General features: G+C 44.5%; 1 protein-coding gene across 1 annotated transcript in view; it reads right to left on the minus strand.

Annotated features, from left to right (window-relative positions):
• Positions 1–210: 210 nt before the first annotated feature.
• MSRA (methionine sulfoxide reductase A) overlaps positions 211–17,616 on the minus strand; it is a 296,741-nt gene continuing 279,335 nt past the window's right edge. Inside the window, exon 6 of the mRNA XM_061625813.1 lies at positions 211–1,981. Coding sequence (XP_061481797.1) covers positions 1,817–1,981 — 165 coding nt within the window. The 3' untranslated portion in view covers positions 211–1,816. The remainder of the gene's footprint in view (positions 1,982–17,616) is intronic.

Raw genomic sequence — 17,616 nt, forward strand, 5'->3', positions numbered from 1 at the left:
AGTTGAACAATCCAACCCACATTTGTTTGCCACAGCAGGGCAGTTGGAAGTGGGTTGGATGGCAACGTGGCGATTGATCTGAGGGTTCCCAGCTGCAGCCGACTTGATAGAGACCTCAGTTGTGGAGTGGCCTGATCTGTAGCTCACCGAGAAGTTTGGTTTGGAGCACGTGGAGTTGAGAAAACAGCAAAACACACACAGGAGCCATCCTTTTCATTAGTGGCTTGCAGCCCTTTATTGCATTACATTTGATACAGTCTCCTTATCGATCCAGACCAACACTCAGGTCAATAGAACTGGCGCGTCTTTATCTCTCCCACATTAGACTTGCTTTTGCGATTGAGAAACAACTGCATTCTTTTCAATTGAGTTAAGAGATGGTGGGGGGATGGAGAGAGAACCACACATGTCCTTTTTCAAACTTTTTGCATGGCGTTCACATTTGGGACAATAATATAAGATTGCCCATGAGAGGAGGAGATTATAAAACTGCAGGTTTTCCTTTTATGCTATTGGAAATCAAACCTTGCAGTTCTTTCAGTTGAGACTTTCCCAAAGCCAAAGCTCCCACTTTCACACTCATTTTCAGCAAATTGCCCACCCAACAAGGACAGCAGAAGCAGCTCAGCTGCACCTACATAACCCCCTATTTGATATTCGGTCAGCCATAATTAACTTCTACAAACATGTACATTAAAAGAACTCTGGCCACAATTCACAGAATTAAGGGCCTAACTAACCACAAATTCACGTTAACTGACCTCTGGCGTCGGTTTTAAAAGGAATGGACCCCCATTAAAGTTCTCACACAATTAGAATTCCATCCTGGGAGAAGTGGGGCCCAATCTGTCGCATTCCCATTGCCTGCCCGCCCCTCCACACACTGGTGCTGGAAGATCAGAAGTGGGCAGCCTGGCTTTACTCATTCAGGCTCTCTGCGTGACTCAGAACCCCGCACAACCAGGCTTCTAGCTCACGTGGGGAGCAGACACAGGCCTCCCACTTTGAAACTTTAGCTCCAGTGCATGATGGGGACGCAAAGGAGATGGTGAAGCCAGTGTGCTGAGCCCTGCTTGCAATTCGAACCATGAGAGGGCTTTAACAACTGAACAGGGTTTAGCAAGTTTGGGAATTTAAAGGAAAGAAGCTGGAGGGGTGTATGGACGCTTAGCCCTGTCCCTGCCGGCCCCTTCTCACTCCAAATCCTTCCTCAGTGGCTTTCGTCCCATCATCTCGTTTGCCAGGTCTTCTGTCTTCTGCCCTGGAATGCACAGCCTTGCTTCAGATTGCAGTTTAAGGGTTGGGATACAGTGAGCAGCATCCAGTCAAATCCGAGGTTTGATCACAGGGAGGATGTGGTGGGATTCTAAGTCACGTACATTCAGCGAAATTGCATGGTACAGGCCTTTCTGGGCAGTAGCACTTCAGGTGGCAGATGGGGTGTTGCATTGTTGAATGCTCCTCTTATTTATTTATATTTAAATCCAAAACTCCTTCTGTGTAGAAAACTAGCATGTCAGAACCTTCATCTGATAAGCCGATTTCCTATATGTTGTGAGCTTGTCTTTATCTGTGTGGAGGAGCATTCAAAAGCGTGATTTCCCCCATCTGCAACCTGAAGTGGCAGAGTCCAGCGAGGACTCCAAACACTGGGCTCTGCTGCAAGCTCATCACTGTGAGTAGGTGCCTTTACTTTCGTGACACTTTTTTACATGGAGAGTATACCCTGAAGATTGCAGACAACGGTAGGCCAGATCCAAAGCACATTCCCTAGCATTCTGCATCTTCCTTTAAGGTGCGGAGGTTGTCAACATGGTCACTTTTTGACACCGATGGGGCAGGAAACTCCAGTGCCTCCGAGTCCACAGTAGCCATTAGGGTGCTTGTTCAGGTACTGTTGGTGATATTCTTCAGCGTAATAGAATGCTGGAGCCTCACAGATCTCTGTTGTGATTGTGCCAAAGCCGTTATCTGTCAATACCTGTCAAAGAGGGGAAAGGAAAAGGAATCCCATTAGGAATTGTTTGCTCCTGTTTAAGAAGTTCTGTGCATGGCCCACCTGGCAATAAAGAGGGACAACATTTGGGCATTCTGTGCTCCTGTCAGAGCTTGGAAAAGTTACTTTTTTGAACTACAACTCCCATCAGCCCAATCCAGTGGCCATGCTGGCTGGGGCTAATGGGAGTTGTAGTTTAAAAAAAGTAACTTTTCCAAGCTCTGGCTCCCGCGTTACAACACATGGGAGGAAGGGGCAAGGCAGCCCCCAAATAGCCTCCCTCAGTCATTGCACACTCCTCACTGCAGACATCCGTGCGTACAGAACAAATGTCTGTAGGGGCCGTTGCACGCACAATTGTGCATGTGAACATTTCCCCAGAATCTGCAACCTTGATAGCTCAGGACTGGTAACGTCTGGGAAGCCTTCGTGTGTATGTGTGTGAAGGGCACCTACTCTATGTGCAGATGTCAAGGGAGGAGCGTGCAATGTCAGAGGCGACTGAGTGAGGCCCTGCATGTTGCTTCCGTGTTGTTCATCACAGGACACCTGAATAGGTCCATGTTGAGCAGTGGATATAGTGTTTGGTTTCGGCAGGGGTTCAAATCTGGCTTAGGTGACACTCAGTGGGTGGCTTTGGGCAAGTTAAACCACTCGTTGCCCCAGCTTGCTGCTCATAAACTGGGAATGAAACCTTCACAGAGCTGTTGTCAAAATATAGGGTTGTGTGGAATGAAGTTGTCCCATTAGCACAAGGACAATTGCCTGTGCAATGGGACTTCCTCTTTCTCTCTCCTCAACCCCTCACCCCAAATTTGCTCTAGAGGTTTTGAGGGAAACCAGAACAGATCTGGGGGCCACAGGGGGGTGTAGAGGGAGAGGATGTCCCATTGTACCAATGGTGATCCTTGCACTCGGGATGATGATGTTGGGTGCCACCCAAAGCCTGAATAGTATCGGACATAGTTATTCTACCCATGATTAAGAAGATCACCCTCAGCAATGCATTCATTTATTAATTCATTATATTTATATTCACATTCAACTACATCCCCAGGGTAGTTTGCAAATGTATTTCAGGAGGTGAGGCACCCCCACCCCCACCATCAGGCAAAACAGCTTTTGGATTGCAAGACTTTTGTATATATGCTAGATAAAGCAATGCTTATTTGCCAGCTTTAGAATGAGCAGCAGAAATGTCGGACAGAAGCCATCACCATAAAGAATCATAAACATTAAGGTCTTTGCAAGATGACACAGAACCACCCAGTTAATTGCTTTAATATATTTTATATTTACATTTTTTATTTTATATTTATATTTTATAAAATCTTGATATCCTGCCTTTCTGTCCCATACAATGGACATCCAAGGAGGCTTTGTTGTTGTTATGTGCCTTCAAGTCAATTATGACTTATGGCGACCCTATGAATCAGTGACCTCCAAGAGCATCTGTCATGAACCACCCTGTTCAGATCTTGTAAGTTCATGTCTGTGGCTTTGAGTGCCTTCTGACCTGGGGGTCTCATCTTCCAGCACTATCTCATGTTGCATTTTGGATACTCTGTTCATAGCCTTCCTCTGAGTTTGGATGCATCTTAGTCTGGTGTCTCAGCTTTGACCATTCTGCCTTGGGTGCCCCTGCTAGGAGTCTAGCTTTTTGGTCTAGACTCCTGACGGCATTGCTCTCAGCTTCTTCAACACTCTCAAACCCCCTTACCACGTTAAGGTGTGCATCCTAAGGGGGCCAAGGAGGTTAAAGACAGTCAAATATAAAAATATGGCATATCATAAAAATGACCGAAACATGAAGCATGGTGTTGTTGTTTTTTAAAAAACATAACTTAATTTAAGGTCAGCCATAAAAACAGAAAATAACATAAACAGCAAAACTGAACAAGGGGAGAAAAATCATCCAGTTGTTCTGCAAGGAAAAAAAACAGTTTGACAGTGTGCCAGAGCGTGCATCCTGGAGGAAGGGGTTCCACAGGCTGGGTGCCACAGCCAAAAAGGCCTTGTCCCACATATCCACTTCTGTGCAGCAGGCCCCCCCATCCAAGATCTGAGGGTGTGGCAGGATGAAGCAGGAAATACTGTGTACTGCTAAATCCAGTCCGGGCTGACTGACATGGATAGAGCTCACTACGTTGCCAGTGGAAGTGCCTTTCTGCCACTTCAGATCTGGTTCTTACAGGGGGCTCCTGCTGGACTCCCATCCAGCGGCCTCGATCACGTTCATACCCACGCCGCTTCAGAAATGCAGCAGCCGCAGATATACCTACACCATTTACTCAGCCCCCTTGGAGGAGATGCGGTGGACCACTGGAGATGACCCATGGACATGCCACAGAACCAGCAGGATATGTTCAGACCCCCAACTTAAGAGGGATTGCAACCTGCAACACTGTAAGGGGCAGCACAGCCTTGGAAGAGGCGGCCCGGCTGTTCAGTAGATCCCCTATCACTGGGAGTATATTAGGCAAGCATTTGCTTTGGATTGATCTAAACTACTTGGGGCCCTTAAAGAACAGATGGGCAACCTGCAGGCCCAGTTACCTTCTGAAGCTGCCCTGTTCTTCCATCTCATCAAAGTTCCTTCCTTTCTGTTCATTCCCTTCAATTTGTGTGTGTGTGGGTGGGGGTATGTGCGGGAATGCGCACACCGGCATTTGATGGCTGAAAGATACTGTTCCTGGCAACCCTGAGATCACTGGTTGAGAGAATATTTTTACCGTTTGAGAACGTGTTTAACTCTTTTTAGAATGCTATTTTAAAAATTGCATTATCATTGATGTGTTTGCCATCTTGGGGTCCTTTGGGAGGAAGGGCAGGATATAAACTGAATACATAAATAAAACCATATGTGTGTGTGTGTAGCAAACTACAGTCAAAAAGGACTTGCTTTCCAGAATAGTAACTGCATTGGTCTGCAGTAAAAAAAATAAATAAATATCCACCATATACTTATCTGAGAGTTATCCCTTATCTGAAGCAATTGCAAATATGGATTGCTTGAATCAAACATGCATTTGATCGCAAATTCCTTCACGCAGAGACTGGTTACTTCTGATGCCAATCCTTTCTTTGCCAAACAAAGTTTGCCATTGAAAGAGAAATGGTCCTTACATAGAGCAGTCTCAGTCACGAGCTAGAGGGAGCCCCAGCTGACGAAGCCTCAAGGCGAGTTAAGCAGCAGAGCGAGTTCGGCAGCAGGGCGAGGAGGCCAGGGCCCCCCACTCTGCCCGTCTGTTCCCTGACCTCAACTAAACCGCAGTCTCCAACCCATTGACGTAATAAACCTTAAACAAAACTATGCAGGTAAGAAGCCAGCAGGGGTGTGGGGGCTTTCCAGTGTTTTGCACCGCCTGCAGCATGTACGACTATCTGCCTGTTGGACAGAAGTCGTGGGTGTGCTCTCGGTGCAATGAGCTCCTGGCTCTCCGGGAACGACTTCATTTCCTTGAGGCCAAGGTGGCGGACCTGGAAAAGCTGAGAGAGGCAGAGAGGTGTGTGGAGGAGGCCTTCAGGGACGTTATAGCTGTGTCCCACTCCAACGATGATAGCTCTCCTGCTATCATGGACAACGATGGTCTCGGGGAAGGAGAGCATCCAGCTGAGGAAGAGGGAAACGATCCCTTAGAAGGAACCCATTCCTTGGGGGATGAGCAGCTATCCTCTCGTGCCCAGGATATATCTCCAGGGGGTGGAGGGATCCTTGTAGTGGGTGATTCGATCATTAGGAACATAGACAGTGGGGTGTGTGATGGGCATGTAGACCGCAAGGTGTTTTGCCTGCCTGGTGCAAAGGTTGCGGATATCGCCCGTCGTTTAGATAGTTTGGTAGACAGTGCTGGGAAGGAGTCAGTGGTCGTGGTGCACGTTGGCACCAACGACATGGGGAAATGCAGCCGTGAGGTCCTGGAAGCAAAATTTAGGTTGCTAGGTAGGATGCTGAAAGCCAGGACCTCCAAGGTGGCTTTCTCTGAAATGCTACCAGTTCCACGCGCAGGACCAGCCAGACAGGCCCAGCTTCGCAGTCTCAATGCGTGGATGAGACGATGGTGTCGGGTGGAAGGGTTCGGATTTGTTAGGCACTGGGGAACATTTTGGGACAAGCCGGGCCTGTACAAAAGGGACGGGCTCCACTTGAACCAGAATGGAACCAGACTGCTGGCACTTAAAATTAAAAAGGTAGCAGAGCAGCTTTTAAACTGACTGAGGGGGGAAACCCGACAGGAGCTGAGAAAGGTCCGGTTCGGAATAAACCTCCCCCCTGGGATAAAAACCAAAGAAATGATGAAATTTTAAAAGGGGTAGGCCTAGAAGTAGGCATTGTGAGAGCAGGGGCACAGGATATCAATTCAGAAGAGCAAAATTACCACAGGCCTAACCACAAGTGCCAAAGACACTTGAAGAGAGACACTGCTTACAAGTGCCTGTACGCTAATGCTAGGAGCCTGCGAACCAAGATGGGAGAACTGGAGTGCTTGGTCTTAGAGGAGAGCATTGATATAGTGAGCATAACGGAGACCTGGTGGAATGGAGAAAACCAGTGGGATACGGTTATCCCTGGATATAAACTATATCGGAAGGACAGGGAAGGGCGTATTGGTGGCGGAGTCGCTCTATACGTGAAAGAAGGCATTGAATCCAGCAAGCTCGAAACCCCAAAAGAGGCAGACTCCTCCACAGAATCGTTGTGGGTGGTGATACCGTGCCCCAGGAGGGACTTAATACTGGGAACGATCTATCGTCCCCCTGATCAAAATGTTCAGGGAGACCTTGAGATGAGATATGAAATTGAGGAAGCATCCAAACTAGGAAATGTGGTAGTAATGGGTGACTTCAGCTACCCGGACATAGACTGGCTGCATATGTGTTCCAGTCATGACAAAGAAGCAAAGTTTCTAGATATTCTAAATGACCATTCCCTAGACCAGTTGGTCATGGAACCGACCAGAGGGACGGCAACCCTGGACTTAATCCTCAGTGGGGACCGGGACCTGGTGCGAGATGTAAGTGTTGTTGAACCGATTGGGAGCAGTGACCACAGTGCTATTAAATTAAACATACATGTAACTGGCCAATTGCCAAGAAAATCCAACACGGTCACATTTGACTTCAAAAGAGGAAACTTCACAAAAATGAGGGGATTGTAAAAAGAAAGCTGAAAAACAAAGTCCAGAGGGTCACATCACTCGAAAATGCTTGGAAGTTGTTTAAAAACACTATATTAGAAGCTCAACTGGAGTGCATACCGCAGATCAGAAAAGGTACCACCAGGGCCAAGAAGATGCCAGCATGGTTAACGAGCAAAGTCAAGGAAGCTCTTAGAGGCAAAAAGTCTTCCTTCAGAAAATGGAAGTCTTGTCCAAATGAAGAAAATAAAAAAGAACACAAACTCTGGCAAAAGAAATGCAAGAAGACAATAAGGGATGCTAAAAAAGAATTTGAGGAGCACATTGCTAAGAACATAAAAACCAACAACAAAAAATTCTATAAATACATTCAAAGCAGGAGACCATCTAGGGAGACAATTGGACCCTTGGATGATAAGGGAGTCAAAGGTGTACTAAAGAACGATAAGGAGATTGCAGAGAAGCTAAATGAATTCTTTGCATCTGTCTTCACAGTGGAAGATATAGGGGAGATCCCTGAACCTGAACTAACATTTGCAGGAAGGGATTCTGAGGAACTGAGACAAATAGTGGTGACGAGAGAGGAAGTTCTAAGCTTAATGGACAATATAAAAACTGACAAATCACCAGGCCCGGATGGCATCCACCCGAGAGTTCTCAAAGAACTCCAAGGTGAAATTGCTGATCTGCTAACTAAAATATGTAACTTGTCCCTTGGGTCCTCCTCCGTGCCTGAGGACTGGAAAGTGGCAAATGTAACACCAATCTTCAAAAAGGGATCCAGAGGGGATCCCGGAAATTACAGGCCAGTTAGCTTAACTTCTGTCCCTGGAAAACTGGTAGAAAGTATTATTAAAGCTAGATTAACTAAGCACATAGAAGAACAAGCCTTGCTGAAGCAGAGCCAGCATGGCTTCTGCAAGGGAAAGTCCCGTCTCAGTAACCTATTAGAATTCTTTGAGAGTGTCAACAAGCATATAGATAGAGGTGATCCAGTGGACATAGTGTACTTAGACTTTCAAAAAGCGTTTGACAAGGTACCTCACCAAAGGCTTCTGAGGAAGCTTAGCAGTCATGGAATAAGAGGAGAGGTCCTCTTGTGGATAAGGAATTGGTTAAGAAGCAGAAAGCAGAGAGTAGGAATAAACGGACAGTTCTCCCAATGGAAGCTGTAGAAAGTGGAGTCCCTCAAGGATCGGTATTGGGACCTGTACTTTTCAACTTGTTCATTAATGACCTAGAATTAGGAGTGAGCAGTGAAGTGGCCAAGTTTGCTGACGACACTAAATTGTTCAGGGTTGTTAAAACAAAAAGGGATTGCGAAGAGCTCCAAAAAGACCTCTCCAAACTGAGTGAATGGGCAGAAAAATGGCAAATGCAATTCAGTATAAACAAGTGTAAAATTATGCATATTGGAGCAAAAAATCTGAATTTCACATATACGCTCATGGGGTCTGAACTGGCGGTGACCGACCAGGAGAGAGACCTCGGGGTTGTAGTGGACAGCACGATGAAAATGTCGATCCAGTGTGCGGCAGCTGTGAAAAAGGCAAATTCCATGCTAGCAATAATTAGGAAAGGTATTGAAAATAAAACAGCCGATATCATCATGCCGTTGTATAAATCTATGGTGCGGCCGCATTTGGAATACTGTGTACAGTTCTGGTCGCCTCATCTCAAAAAGGATATTATAGAGTTGGAAAAGGTTCAGAAGAGGGCAACCAGAATGATCAAGGGGATGGAGCGACTCCCTTACGAGGAAAGGTTGCAGCATTTGGGGCTTTTTAGTTTAGAGAAAAGGCGGGTCAGAGGAGACATGATAGAAGTGTATAAAATTATGCATGGCATTGAGAAAGTGGATACAGAAAAGTTCTTCTCCCTCTCTCATAATACTAGAACTCATGGACATTCAAAGAAGCTGAATGTTGGAAGATTCAGGACAGACAAAAGGAAGTACTTCTTTACTCAGCGCATAGTTAAACTATGGAATTTGCTCCCACAAGATGCAGTAATGGCCACCAGCTTGGACGGCTTTAAAAGAAGATTAGACAAATTCGTGGAGGACAGGGCTATCAATGGCTACTAGCCGTGATGGCTGTGCTCTGCCACCCTAGTCAGAGGCAGCATGCTTCTGAAAACCAGTTGCCGGAAGCCTCAGGAGGGGAGAGTGTTCTTGCACTCGGGTCCTGCTTGCGGGCTTCCCCCAGGCACCTGGTTGGCCACTGTGAGAACAGGATGCTGGACTAGATGGGCCACTGGCCTGATCCAGCAGGCTCTTCTTATGTTCTTAAGAAAGAAATGAAATGAGTGGGAGGCTATTTGGAGAGCTAATTTCGGAAATGGGGAGCAGGTCTTTTCCTGCTATCTCTGAATCCTAAGTGTGTAACCTGATATATCTGTAGTCCCCAGGAGGGACATATCCAGCCTGCAATCTTCATTTGGAACTGATGGAGCCTACAAATTCCCCTCATGGCTGCAACGCACGGCTTAATTTTGGTACCTTTTAATTTTGTTGTTTTTTTCTCATTTCCCCACCCTTTTGTGTGACATCTTGGCAGACGAAGAGTTCTGGAGGACCCAAAATCTTGCCACAATTTTACAATGTTTTGGTCTTAATAAACCCAACTGTTGTTTTTTTTGAAGTTTTATTTTTTCCTATGGACCAACCAAGCCAGCTACCTTTGCTTTTCATGAGCCATTAATCTGAATGTAGCAGGGAAGCTTTTGGCTTTCTTCTTCCTCTTGTTGTGTGCCTTCAAGTCAGTGACCTCCAACAGCATCTGTCGTGAACCACCCTGTTCAGATCTTGTAAGTTCTGTAAGGTCTGTTGCTTCTTCTTGTAAGGTCTGTGGCTTCCTTTATGAAATCAATCCATCTCTTGTTTGGCCTTCCTCTTTTTCTACTCCCTTCTGTTTTTCCCAGCATTATTGTCTTTTCTAGTGAAGCATGTCTTCTCATTATGTGTCCAAAGTGTGATAACCTCAGTTTCATCGTTTTAGCTTGTAATGATAGTTCTTGGTTTAACACCCAATTATATGTCTTTTTTGTGGTCCGTGAACCATGTTTATTTGTTTATTTATTAGGTTTTTATCCTGCCCTCTTCACAAAGGAATGCAGAGAGGCATGTTAACACCTCTGTTAAATGCTGAGGCTTCACAGTCAGCCTGAGATCCCAGTCACTGAGGTAGGCATGAGGGAAGTGTTTGCACTAAAAGTGGAAAAGGTGTTTGGAGGAATCCAATTCCACAGAGTTGGACTGCATGTTTTATTTATTTATTTTGGCTGCTGGCATCATACAGTGGGGAGTCTAAGATGGTGTTAAAAAGAAAAGGAAGCCTTTCTTGATTTCATCTGAAGTCTGCAAGTGGTGCGCTGTGAATAAACAAAGGATGCTCCCTAAAATGCTGTGTCAGTGAAAGGCCCTCTCAGCTGGAGATCCATGCTTCTGGATGCCTTTAAATGGCATCCTTCCCCTGCCCCCCACATGCCTCCTGAAAGTGGAGTGAATAAAACGGAGTTTGCATGTGGTCAGCTTGTACTCTGTAGCTTCTCAGGAAAGCCAAGTATTCACAATGTGGCTTTTGGGAAATCATTTGCTGCAGGTTCCGCTTTCAAGCTCGCTTTTCTACAAATCTGTTGGTGGCAATCTGATAAATCTGGGGAGGGCACTTAGACTCTGGCCTCTGTGCTCTTCATTGCCCTGCTGGTGAAACCAGCTGTTAAAATCTCAGAAAGGGATCTGTGGTTAGGACAGGCTGTCCAGTCATGCAGAAGACAGCTTTAAACAGAAAAGAAAAAAATTAAAGTCCACTTGATCTTCTCTTTTTTCCAGCTCCTGCTCAGAGGCCCCTAGGCTGGCTTTCCACCCTCTGGACGAGGATTGTGACTCTTTCAACCCCTACAGATCTGAGTGTTAAATGATCAACCCGAGAGGCTAGCTGCTTTGACATCACAATGGGCACCTCAACTTCCCTTTAGACGTTAACAGTGACATGTATTCCAGCTCTTCCTATTTTCCACGAACAGTCCTGACCGACTAGTCCCTGTCCCTACTAAGCCGTTTCCTTTATTTTGCCTGTTGGAAGAAATTAGGAGAAGCCTCTTTGAAATCTCATGAAGCATAGGAAGGGAGGAAACTGCCTTGCACATATCAGGCCAATGGCCCAGCTGACTTGGAGAAAGGGCCATAGCTCAGCGGCAGAGCATCTGCCTTGCATGCAGAAATGCAGCAGCTGCAGATATACCCAGAGCTTGGAAAAGTTACTTTTTTGAACTACAACTTCCACCAGCCCAATCCAGTAGCCTTGCTGGCTATTTGTTGTACACCGCCCTGAGAGCTTTCTGCTATAGGGCGGTCTAGAAATGTAATTAAATAAATAAATAAAATAAATAAAAGACTGATGGGAGTTATAGTTCAAAAAAGTAACTTTTCCAAGCTCTGGCTATACCTACACCATTTACTCAGCCTCCTTGGAGGAGATGCGGTGGACCACTGGCGGCGGCCCATGGACATGCCACAGAACCAGCAGGATATGTTCAGACTCCCAGCTGAAGAGGGAGAAGTTCATCTCCAGACAGGGCGGGGAAGGGCTCCCTGCCTGAAACCCTGGAGAGCTGCTGCCCGTCAGTGCAGACAACATTGAGCACAATGGAGCAAGGGCCTGACTCAGGACAAGGCAGCTTCCTATGGTCTTGACTCAGCATTGTCTATACCAGCCTTGCCCATCTTAGCGCCATCCAGACGTTTTGGACTACAATTTCCATCAGCCCTAACTAGAGATGTGAAGGCCTGGGGGGAATGGAAAAATTAAAAATAGTTTTTTCCCCCTGAAAAATGGAGGGGGAGGGGGCAGGACCAGAAAAACCTGTTTCCCCACCGAATTTTCCTGGGCCTTCCCATCTCTAGCCCTAACCAGCATGGCCAATAGGGATGATGGGAGTTAGAGAAGAAAACATCTGGATGACACCAGTTGGGTGAAGACTGGTCTACTCTGACTGGTTGGGGCTCTCCAGAGTTTCAGACAAGGGCCTCTCCCAGCCTACCAGGAGATATCCCGATTTCTATGTATGGATGTGAAAGCTGGACAGTGAAAAAGGCGGATACGAGAAAAATCAACTCATTTGAAATGTGGTGTTGGAGGAGAGCTTTACGCATACCATGGACTGCGAAAAAGACAAATAATTGGGTGTTAGAACAAATTAAACCAGAACTATCACTCAAAGCTAAAATGATGAATCTGAGGTTATCATACTATGGACACCTCATGAGAAGACCTGATTCACTAGAAAAGACAATAATGCTGGGAAAAACAGAAGGAAGTAGAAAAAGAGGGCCAAACAAGAGATGGATTGATTCCATAAAGGAAGCCATAGACCTGAACTTACAAGATCTGAACAGGGTGGTTCATGACAGATGCTGTTGGAGGTCACTGATTCATAGGGTCACCGTAAGTCGTAATCGACTTGAAGGCACATGACAACAACAACAGATTAATTGTGAGGTTAAAGACTCTACTGAGCAGTCTTAAGGTTTGAGAAGAAGACTGGGCCAGCCACCAACACTGCCCCCTCCTTTGGAAGCCACCACAGAATAAGCTGTTGCAGACACAGCTGGGAGAGAAAAGCCTCTCACAATTTGCATGGAGGGCTGGGGCTGGAGCTGGCAAGGACAGAACTCTTTACATGCCCATGAGAGCGGCCCTATTGCTGACTACAAAATGCTGGAGGGTTTGCAGAGGGAGCTGTGCTGTTCCAGAACTCTCAAGAAACTTCCTCTGATTTCTCATGTCAGGAGCTACCTTTGTGGCAAATCCTCTTCTAGAGGGTGTCAGCTTTATCACTTCTCGAATTCTTAAACAGGGCAAACTCTTTTAGTCTCTGTTCATATATGACATTCGCCGTCCCCCTCATTTTTCAAGTTGCTCTTTGTATTTTCTCAGCCACTGTCCTATCTCAGGTTGTGCAACCTGCCCCCACCCCTGCCCCAGGCAACAGAGGAAAGAGGGAGACGAGATATATGAGAGAGACAGGGGAAGGGAGAGTAGCACAAGGAATGCACCCTGGCTTTCCAAGAGAGCTTGGCGTTCACAGCCCCTCTCCTTCCCTGCCAGCCATGGAACCGCAGTGACTTGGCAAGAGTTAAACAGACAGATGTCAGCCTCATCTGGTTGCTTTGGCTCCAGTTGTTTGTTTAAAATGAACAGCAAAGCCAAGCAAGCATGGGGGGTCTTTGTGCCCAGAGAGAAAGGAAATGAGCAAAGCCCTTCTGGTCAGTGCCTCCGTCTCCTGAAGCTTGCGTTGGCTTACATGGCTTGAATGAATGGGATGAGGCTCCCAAGGCAATGAGTGCACATGCAATTGGGAGGCGGGGGGAGAACCAATAGGCCAAAACTTTAAACAAAGGAGATAAGGGTATGCCTGACAGAGGCCCATAGCTTTTGGTGGAATATACAGAGAGGAGCAAATTAACCATTTAGGGTATTCCAGTGCCAAGGCATTTAGCGACCAAAAGTCCAAAATAAAGCCTTTCACAGCAACCTGTAACACAAATGTTTAAGATGCAAGTCCCACATCAATGGCTGATTCATTGACATCATGAGCCTGGGTAGACAAGAGTCTGATTCAGATGCATGAAATGGATAGAAAGGGGACTGATCAAACACAGATGTTATGGTACAGTGGACAATATGCCAGGTAAAAAAATTATGGGAAGACCAACCGCTATCAAGGAAAGAATGGCCCTATCTTCAGCTGATCCCTTACTCTGCCGAGCCATCAAACAAGCATGTTATCCTGAGCCCAGGGACTGAAACGCTCTGGCAAGACACAGACACAGCTAACAAGGTTGCCGCACTTCCACCAGGAATGGGCTAATTCTGTTCCATTTCAACCTTGCTGATGCTCAATCATAGCCCTGTCCCATTCAATTTGGTGTGGTGATAGGGTTTTGGGGGTTTTTTTTGTTTAAAAGAAAACATGCAAAGTCTTCACTGGAACTGTACAGATTTTGTATAAACATTTTTTAAAAGATAAAACATGCATTTTTTCAATGTTTTCCCCATACTTTGCCTACTGACACCAGGCCAGCACCTTCAGTGTACACTTTTTGTGACTACTAAAAACATTTTTGTTCAGACAAGCCTATCCAGGTATGCAGAAGCTGACTTGTGTTTTAATATGTTTAATTATATTTTGTTGAATTTAATTATAGTTTGAATTTTTTAAAAAATACTTATTTTTAACTTTGTCATTTACTGACAATTTTAATGGTTGTTAGATTTTTTTGTAAACTGCTTACAGGTTCTGTTTACAGTCAAGTGGTATATAAATGTTGTTAAATAAATATATGTTCAGTGCATTCATCTGTAAATTAAAGATGCATTTTTTATGCATCTTTTCTGTAAAATGTGTATTTTTGTGTGCACTTTTTATACACCAAAACTGCATTGCAAAAACTGCAGAAGTACATCATTCAACTGGAAACTGTGTTCTGATCTGCATGTGAGTTTGTGGGCGCTGGGATTGGGTTGGTCCGCTGTGAGAAACATCCCTAACTGCTACAGGACCACCCATTGCTCTGTGCATAGGGTGCAGAGAATGGCTTGCGATGGCAACGCCTGTTCTCAACAACATCAGTTCATTTGAGCACCATACTGAAGACCTACTGGCTGCCATAAAGTGTTCTACATTGGACGTGGGGCAGGAACCTGTGATAAAAGATTAGGAGTGCATCACTGCAGGCTTGGCCTACAGTTTTTTTTTCAATTAATTTTTATTCAGATTTTCAAAACCAAAACAATACAAAAAAAACACACACAGATCAATACAATAAAAAGGGGGAAAAAAGAATAAAAACTATTGACTTCCGATTTGTCGTAGTTCAGCTATAAGTCTATAATATATAACGAGCCTGTCTCTTAATAGATTATAAAATCACCTTCCTCCAGCGGTTATCTTAGTTGGTATCAAATCTCATTAACATCATATCATTTTATTCTTCCACAAAAAGTCAAAGAGAAGTTTCCAATCCTTGAGATATATGTCCATCAATTTTTTTTCTAGATAAACATGTCAATTAATCCAACTCATCAAGTCTATTAAGTCCAGTAATTTCAAATCGCTCTTCTTCCATTATCTGTGTTGGTTCCATCTTCCATCTTTACGCACCCAATAATCTTGCTGTCATAGTCATATAATAAGAGTCTGATAGGAATTTCCTTTATCACAGATATTTCTTTGCCATCAATTCCAAACGTATCACTGAAATATTGTTGCAAAGCCGCATCTCTGTTCCTCTTTTTTACAGAATACACTAGCACATCTCTTGAAGGTTTTTCCATTAATACAAAACAGGAATTAATTCTGTTAACTTTCTCCATTTCAAGTTCCATCAAATCCTTCCAGTCCAGGAATTTTTTCAAACCAATAATATCTTTATCTCCAATCTCTTCATCAATTCCTTCAGGGACAGCACTAAGTTCCAAACCATAGTATTTGTCTCCAGGATCCATCACAGCCAGGAAATCCAAATCTTTTTCCAAGTCCATATTTAAAGTTTGAACCTTGCCTTTAATTTTTCTTTCATCCTTTTTTGGTTTTCCAGATCTATCTTTATTCTCCTTTCTCATAGAATCCTGAATTTCTTTCAGCTCCTGTCTCATTTCATCAAATTCAATTCTCAACGCTTGTCTATTATTTCTCAGTTCTTGTTTTATTGACTTAATCCCATTCATTATTTTCTGAAACATATCTAAAGATAAAGTCCCTTCTTGTACATCCATGATCTTCTTAATTGTCATTCTTAAAACCAAAGGAACAAAACTCCTTCAATTTTCAATGTCCCAAGCAAAGAGCAGTTTATTTCTTTATCCAGTTACAAAGGAGTTAATCTTTCAAACCAACTGATGTCACACTCTAGACAGTACGGATTTCCTTATCTCTTATATGCCCAGAAGTGCAAAAACAACTTTAGTTCACAGCATCCAAATAACTAGTTGCAGAAGGAATGAGCAGATTCGTCAAAAAAAAAAAAAAAAGACCGGAAAAAATAGTCCCAGACATATATTACACAGAAGTCTTATAAATCAAAAAATTACCCAATCAGAAACCCCTCATCCGTTGTAATCTTTATAATGCTGATTTATATGCCAGCTTTTTGCAATAAAAAAAGATAGGCTATTTTTATTTTCTTCCCCCTTAGTTCCGTGAGTAAGATAGAAGGTTTTGACTCACCCAGGTTTTCTTAATTGCTGGTTCCTTGACAAATCTCTTTAACTGTATAGATAACAAAATAATGAGCATAGACAGGAGGATGCTTGCCTGTTAATCCGTTTTTCTTTAAAAAAAAAATACGGCTCACTTATTCAGCTGAGCTAGATTAGAAATCCTAGCTCCGTCCGAGCTGTTGGAAGACCTTCTTTCACAGACAATTCTAATGAATTCAAGTCTCCAACAAACACAACAAAGCTGTGTGGGAGATCTCACGTTTCTTCCTTATCCGGAAGAAATTACCCCAGTCAAAAAAGCCCTTTTGACTGGATTTTAAACTGAAAAAGTTTCATCCAAGACGGGAGCCCGTCTCAGAGGCAGCACAGGCGGAGGGATCCTCCTGGGAAGTTCTAGGCTTGGCCTACAGTAAAGTCACTCTGCACCATTGCAATGAGGCACATCTATGGGAACAGGATGTTTAGCTACACAAAGTTGTAACAGCACTTCTTGCGTACCTGGCATATTTGGTCAATTGTATAGCTACTACTTGATATGGAGCTTGACAAATAGAAATCTTGTATATTGTGCGAGTGGACAGAACAACAATGCCTATTGGGCAGCATAGATCGTCACTTGTAAGTGGAACCAATTATGTCCTTTGAGCCCTTCATTGCTGGGTTCACATTATTCCACAGTCAGGTAAAAAGATCCATGTTGGATCAGACCGAAGGGACATCTAGTCCAGCATCCCATTCTCACGATGGCCAACCAGATGCTGATAGGAAGCCCACAAGCAGGACCTTGTACTCTTCAAGTACATGAAAGGTTTTCACATAGAGGAGGGCCGGGATCTCTTCTCAATCATCCCAGAGTGCAGGACACAAATAATGGGCTCAAGTTGCAGGAAGCCGGACTTCGACTGGACATCAGGAAAAACTTCCTAACTGTTAGAGCCATATGACAATGGAACTAATTACCTAGAGAGGTAGTGGCCTCTCCGACACTGGAGGCCTTCAAGAGGCAGCTGGACAGCCATCTGTCGGGAGTGCTTTGATTTGGATTCCTGCATTGAGCAGGGGATTGGATTTATAGGCCCCTTCCAGCTCTACTATTCTATGATTCTATGTCCTGAGTGCAAGAGCACTCTCCCCACTTGTAAGTAAGTAAGTGCCGTGTTTAAAAAGCAGTTCAAAATATTAGAGATTCAGTTGAAATTTGAGGGTATACAGTCCCTTATTAAATGCCCAGAAACACATGGTTCTTTAAACAGACTGG

The sequence above is a fragment of the Rhineura floridana genome, chromosome 4, assembly GCF_030035675.1.
Source record: "Rhineura floridana isolate rRhiFlo1 chromosome 4, rRhiFlo1.hap2, whole genome shotgun sequence".
Classification (NCBI taxonomy): domain Eukaryota; kingdom Metazoa; phylum Chordata; class Lepidosauria; order Squamata; family Rhineuridae; genus Rhineura; species Rhineura floridana.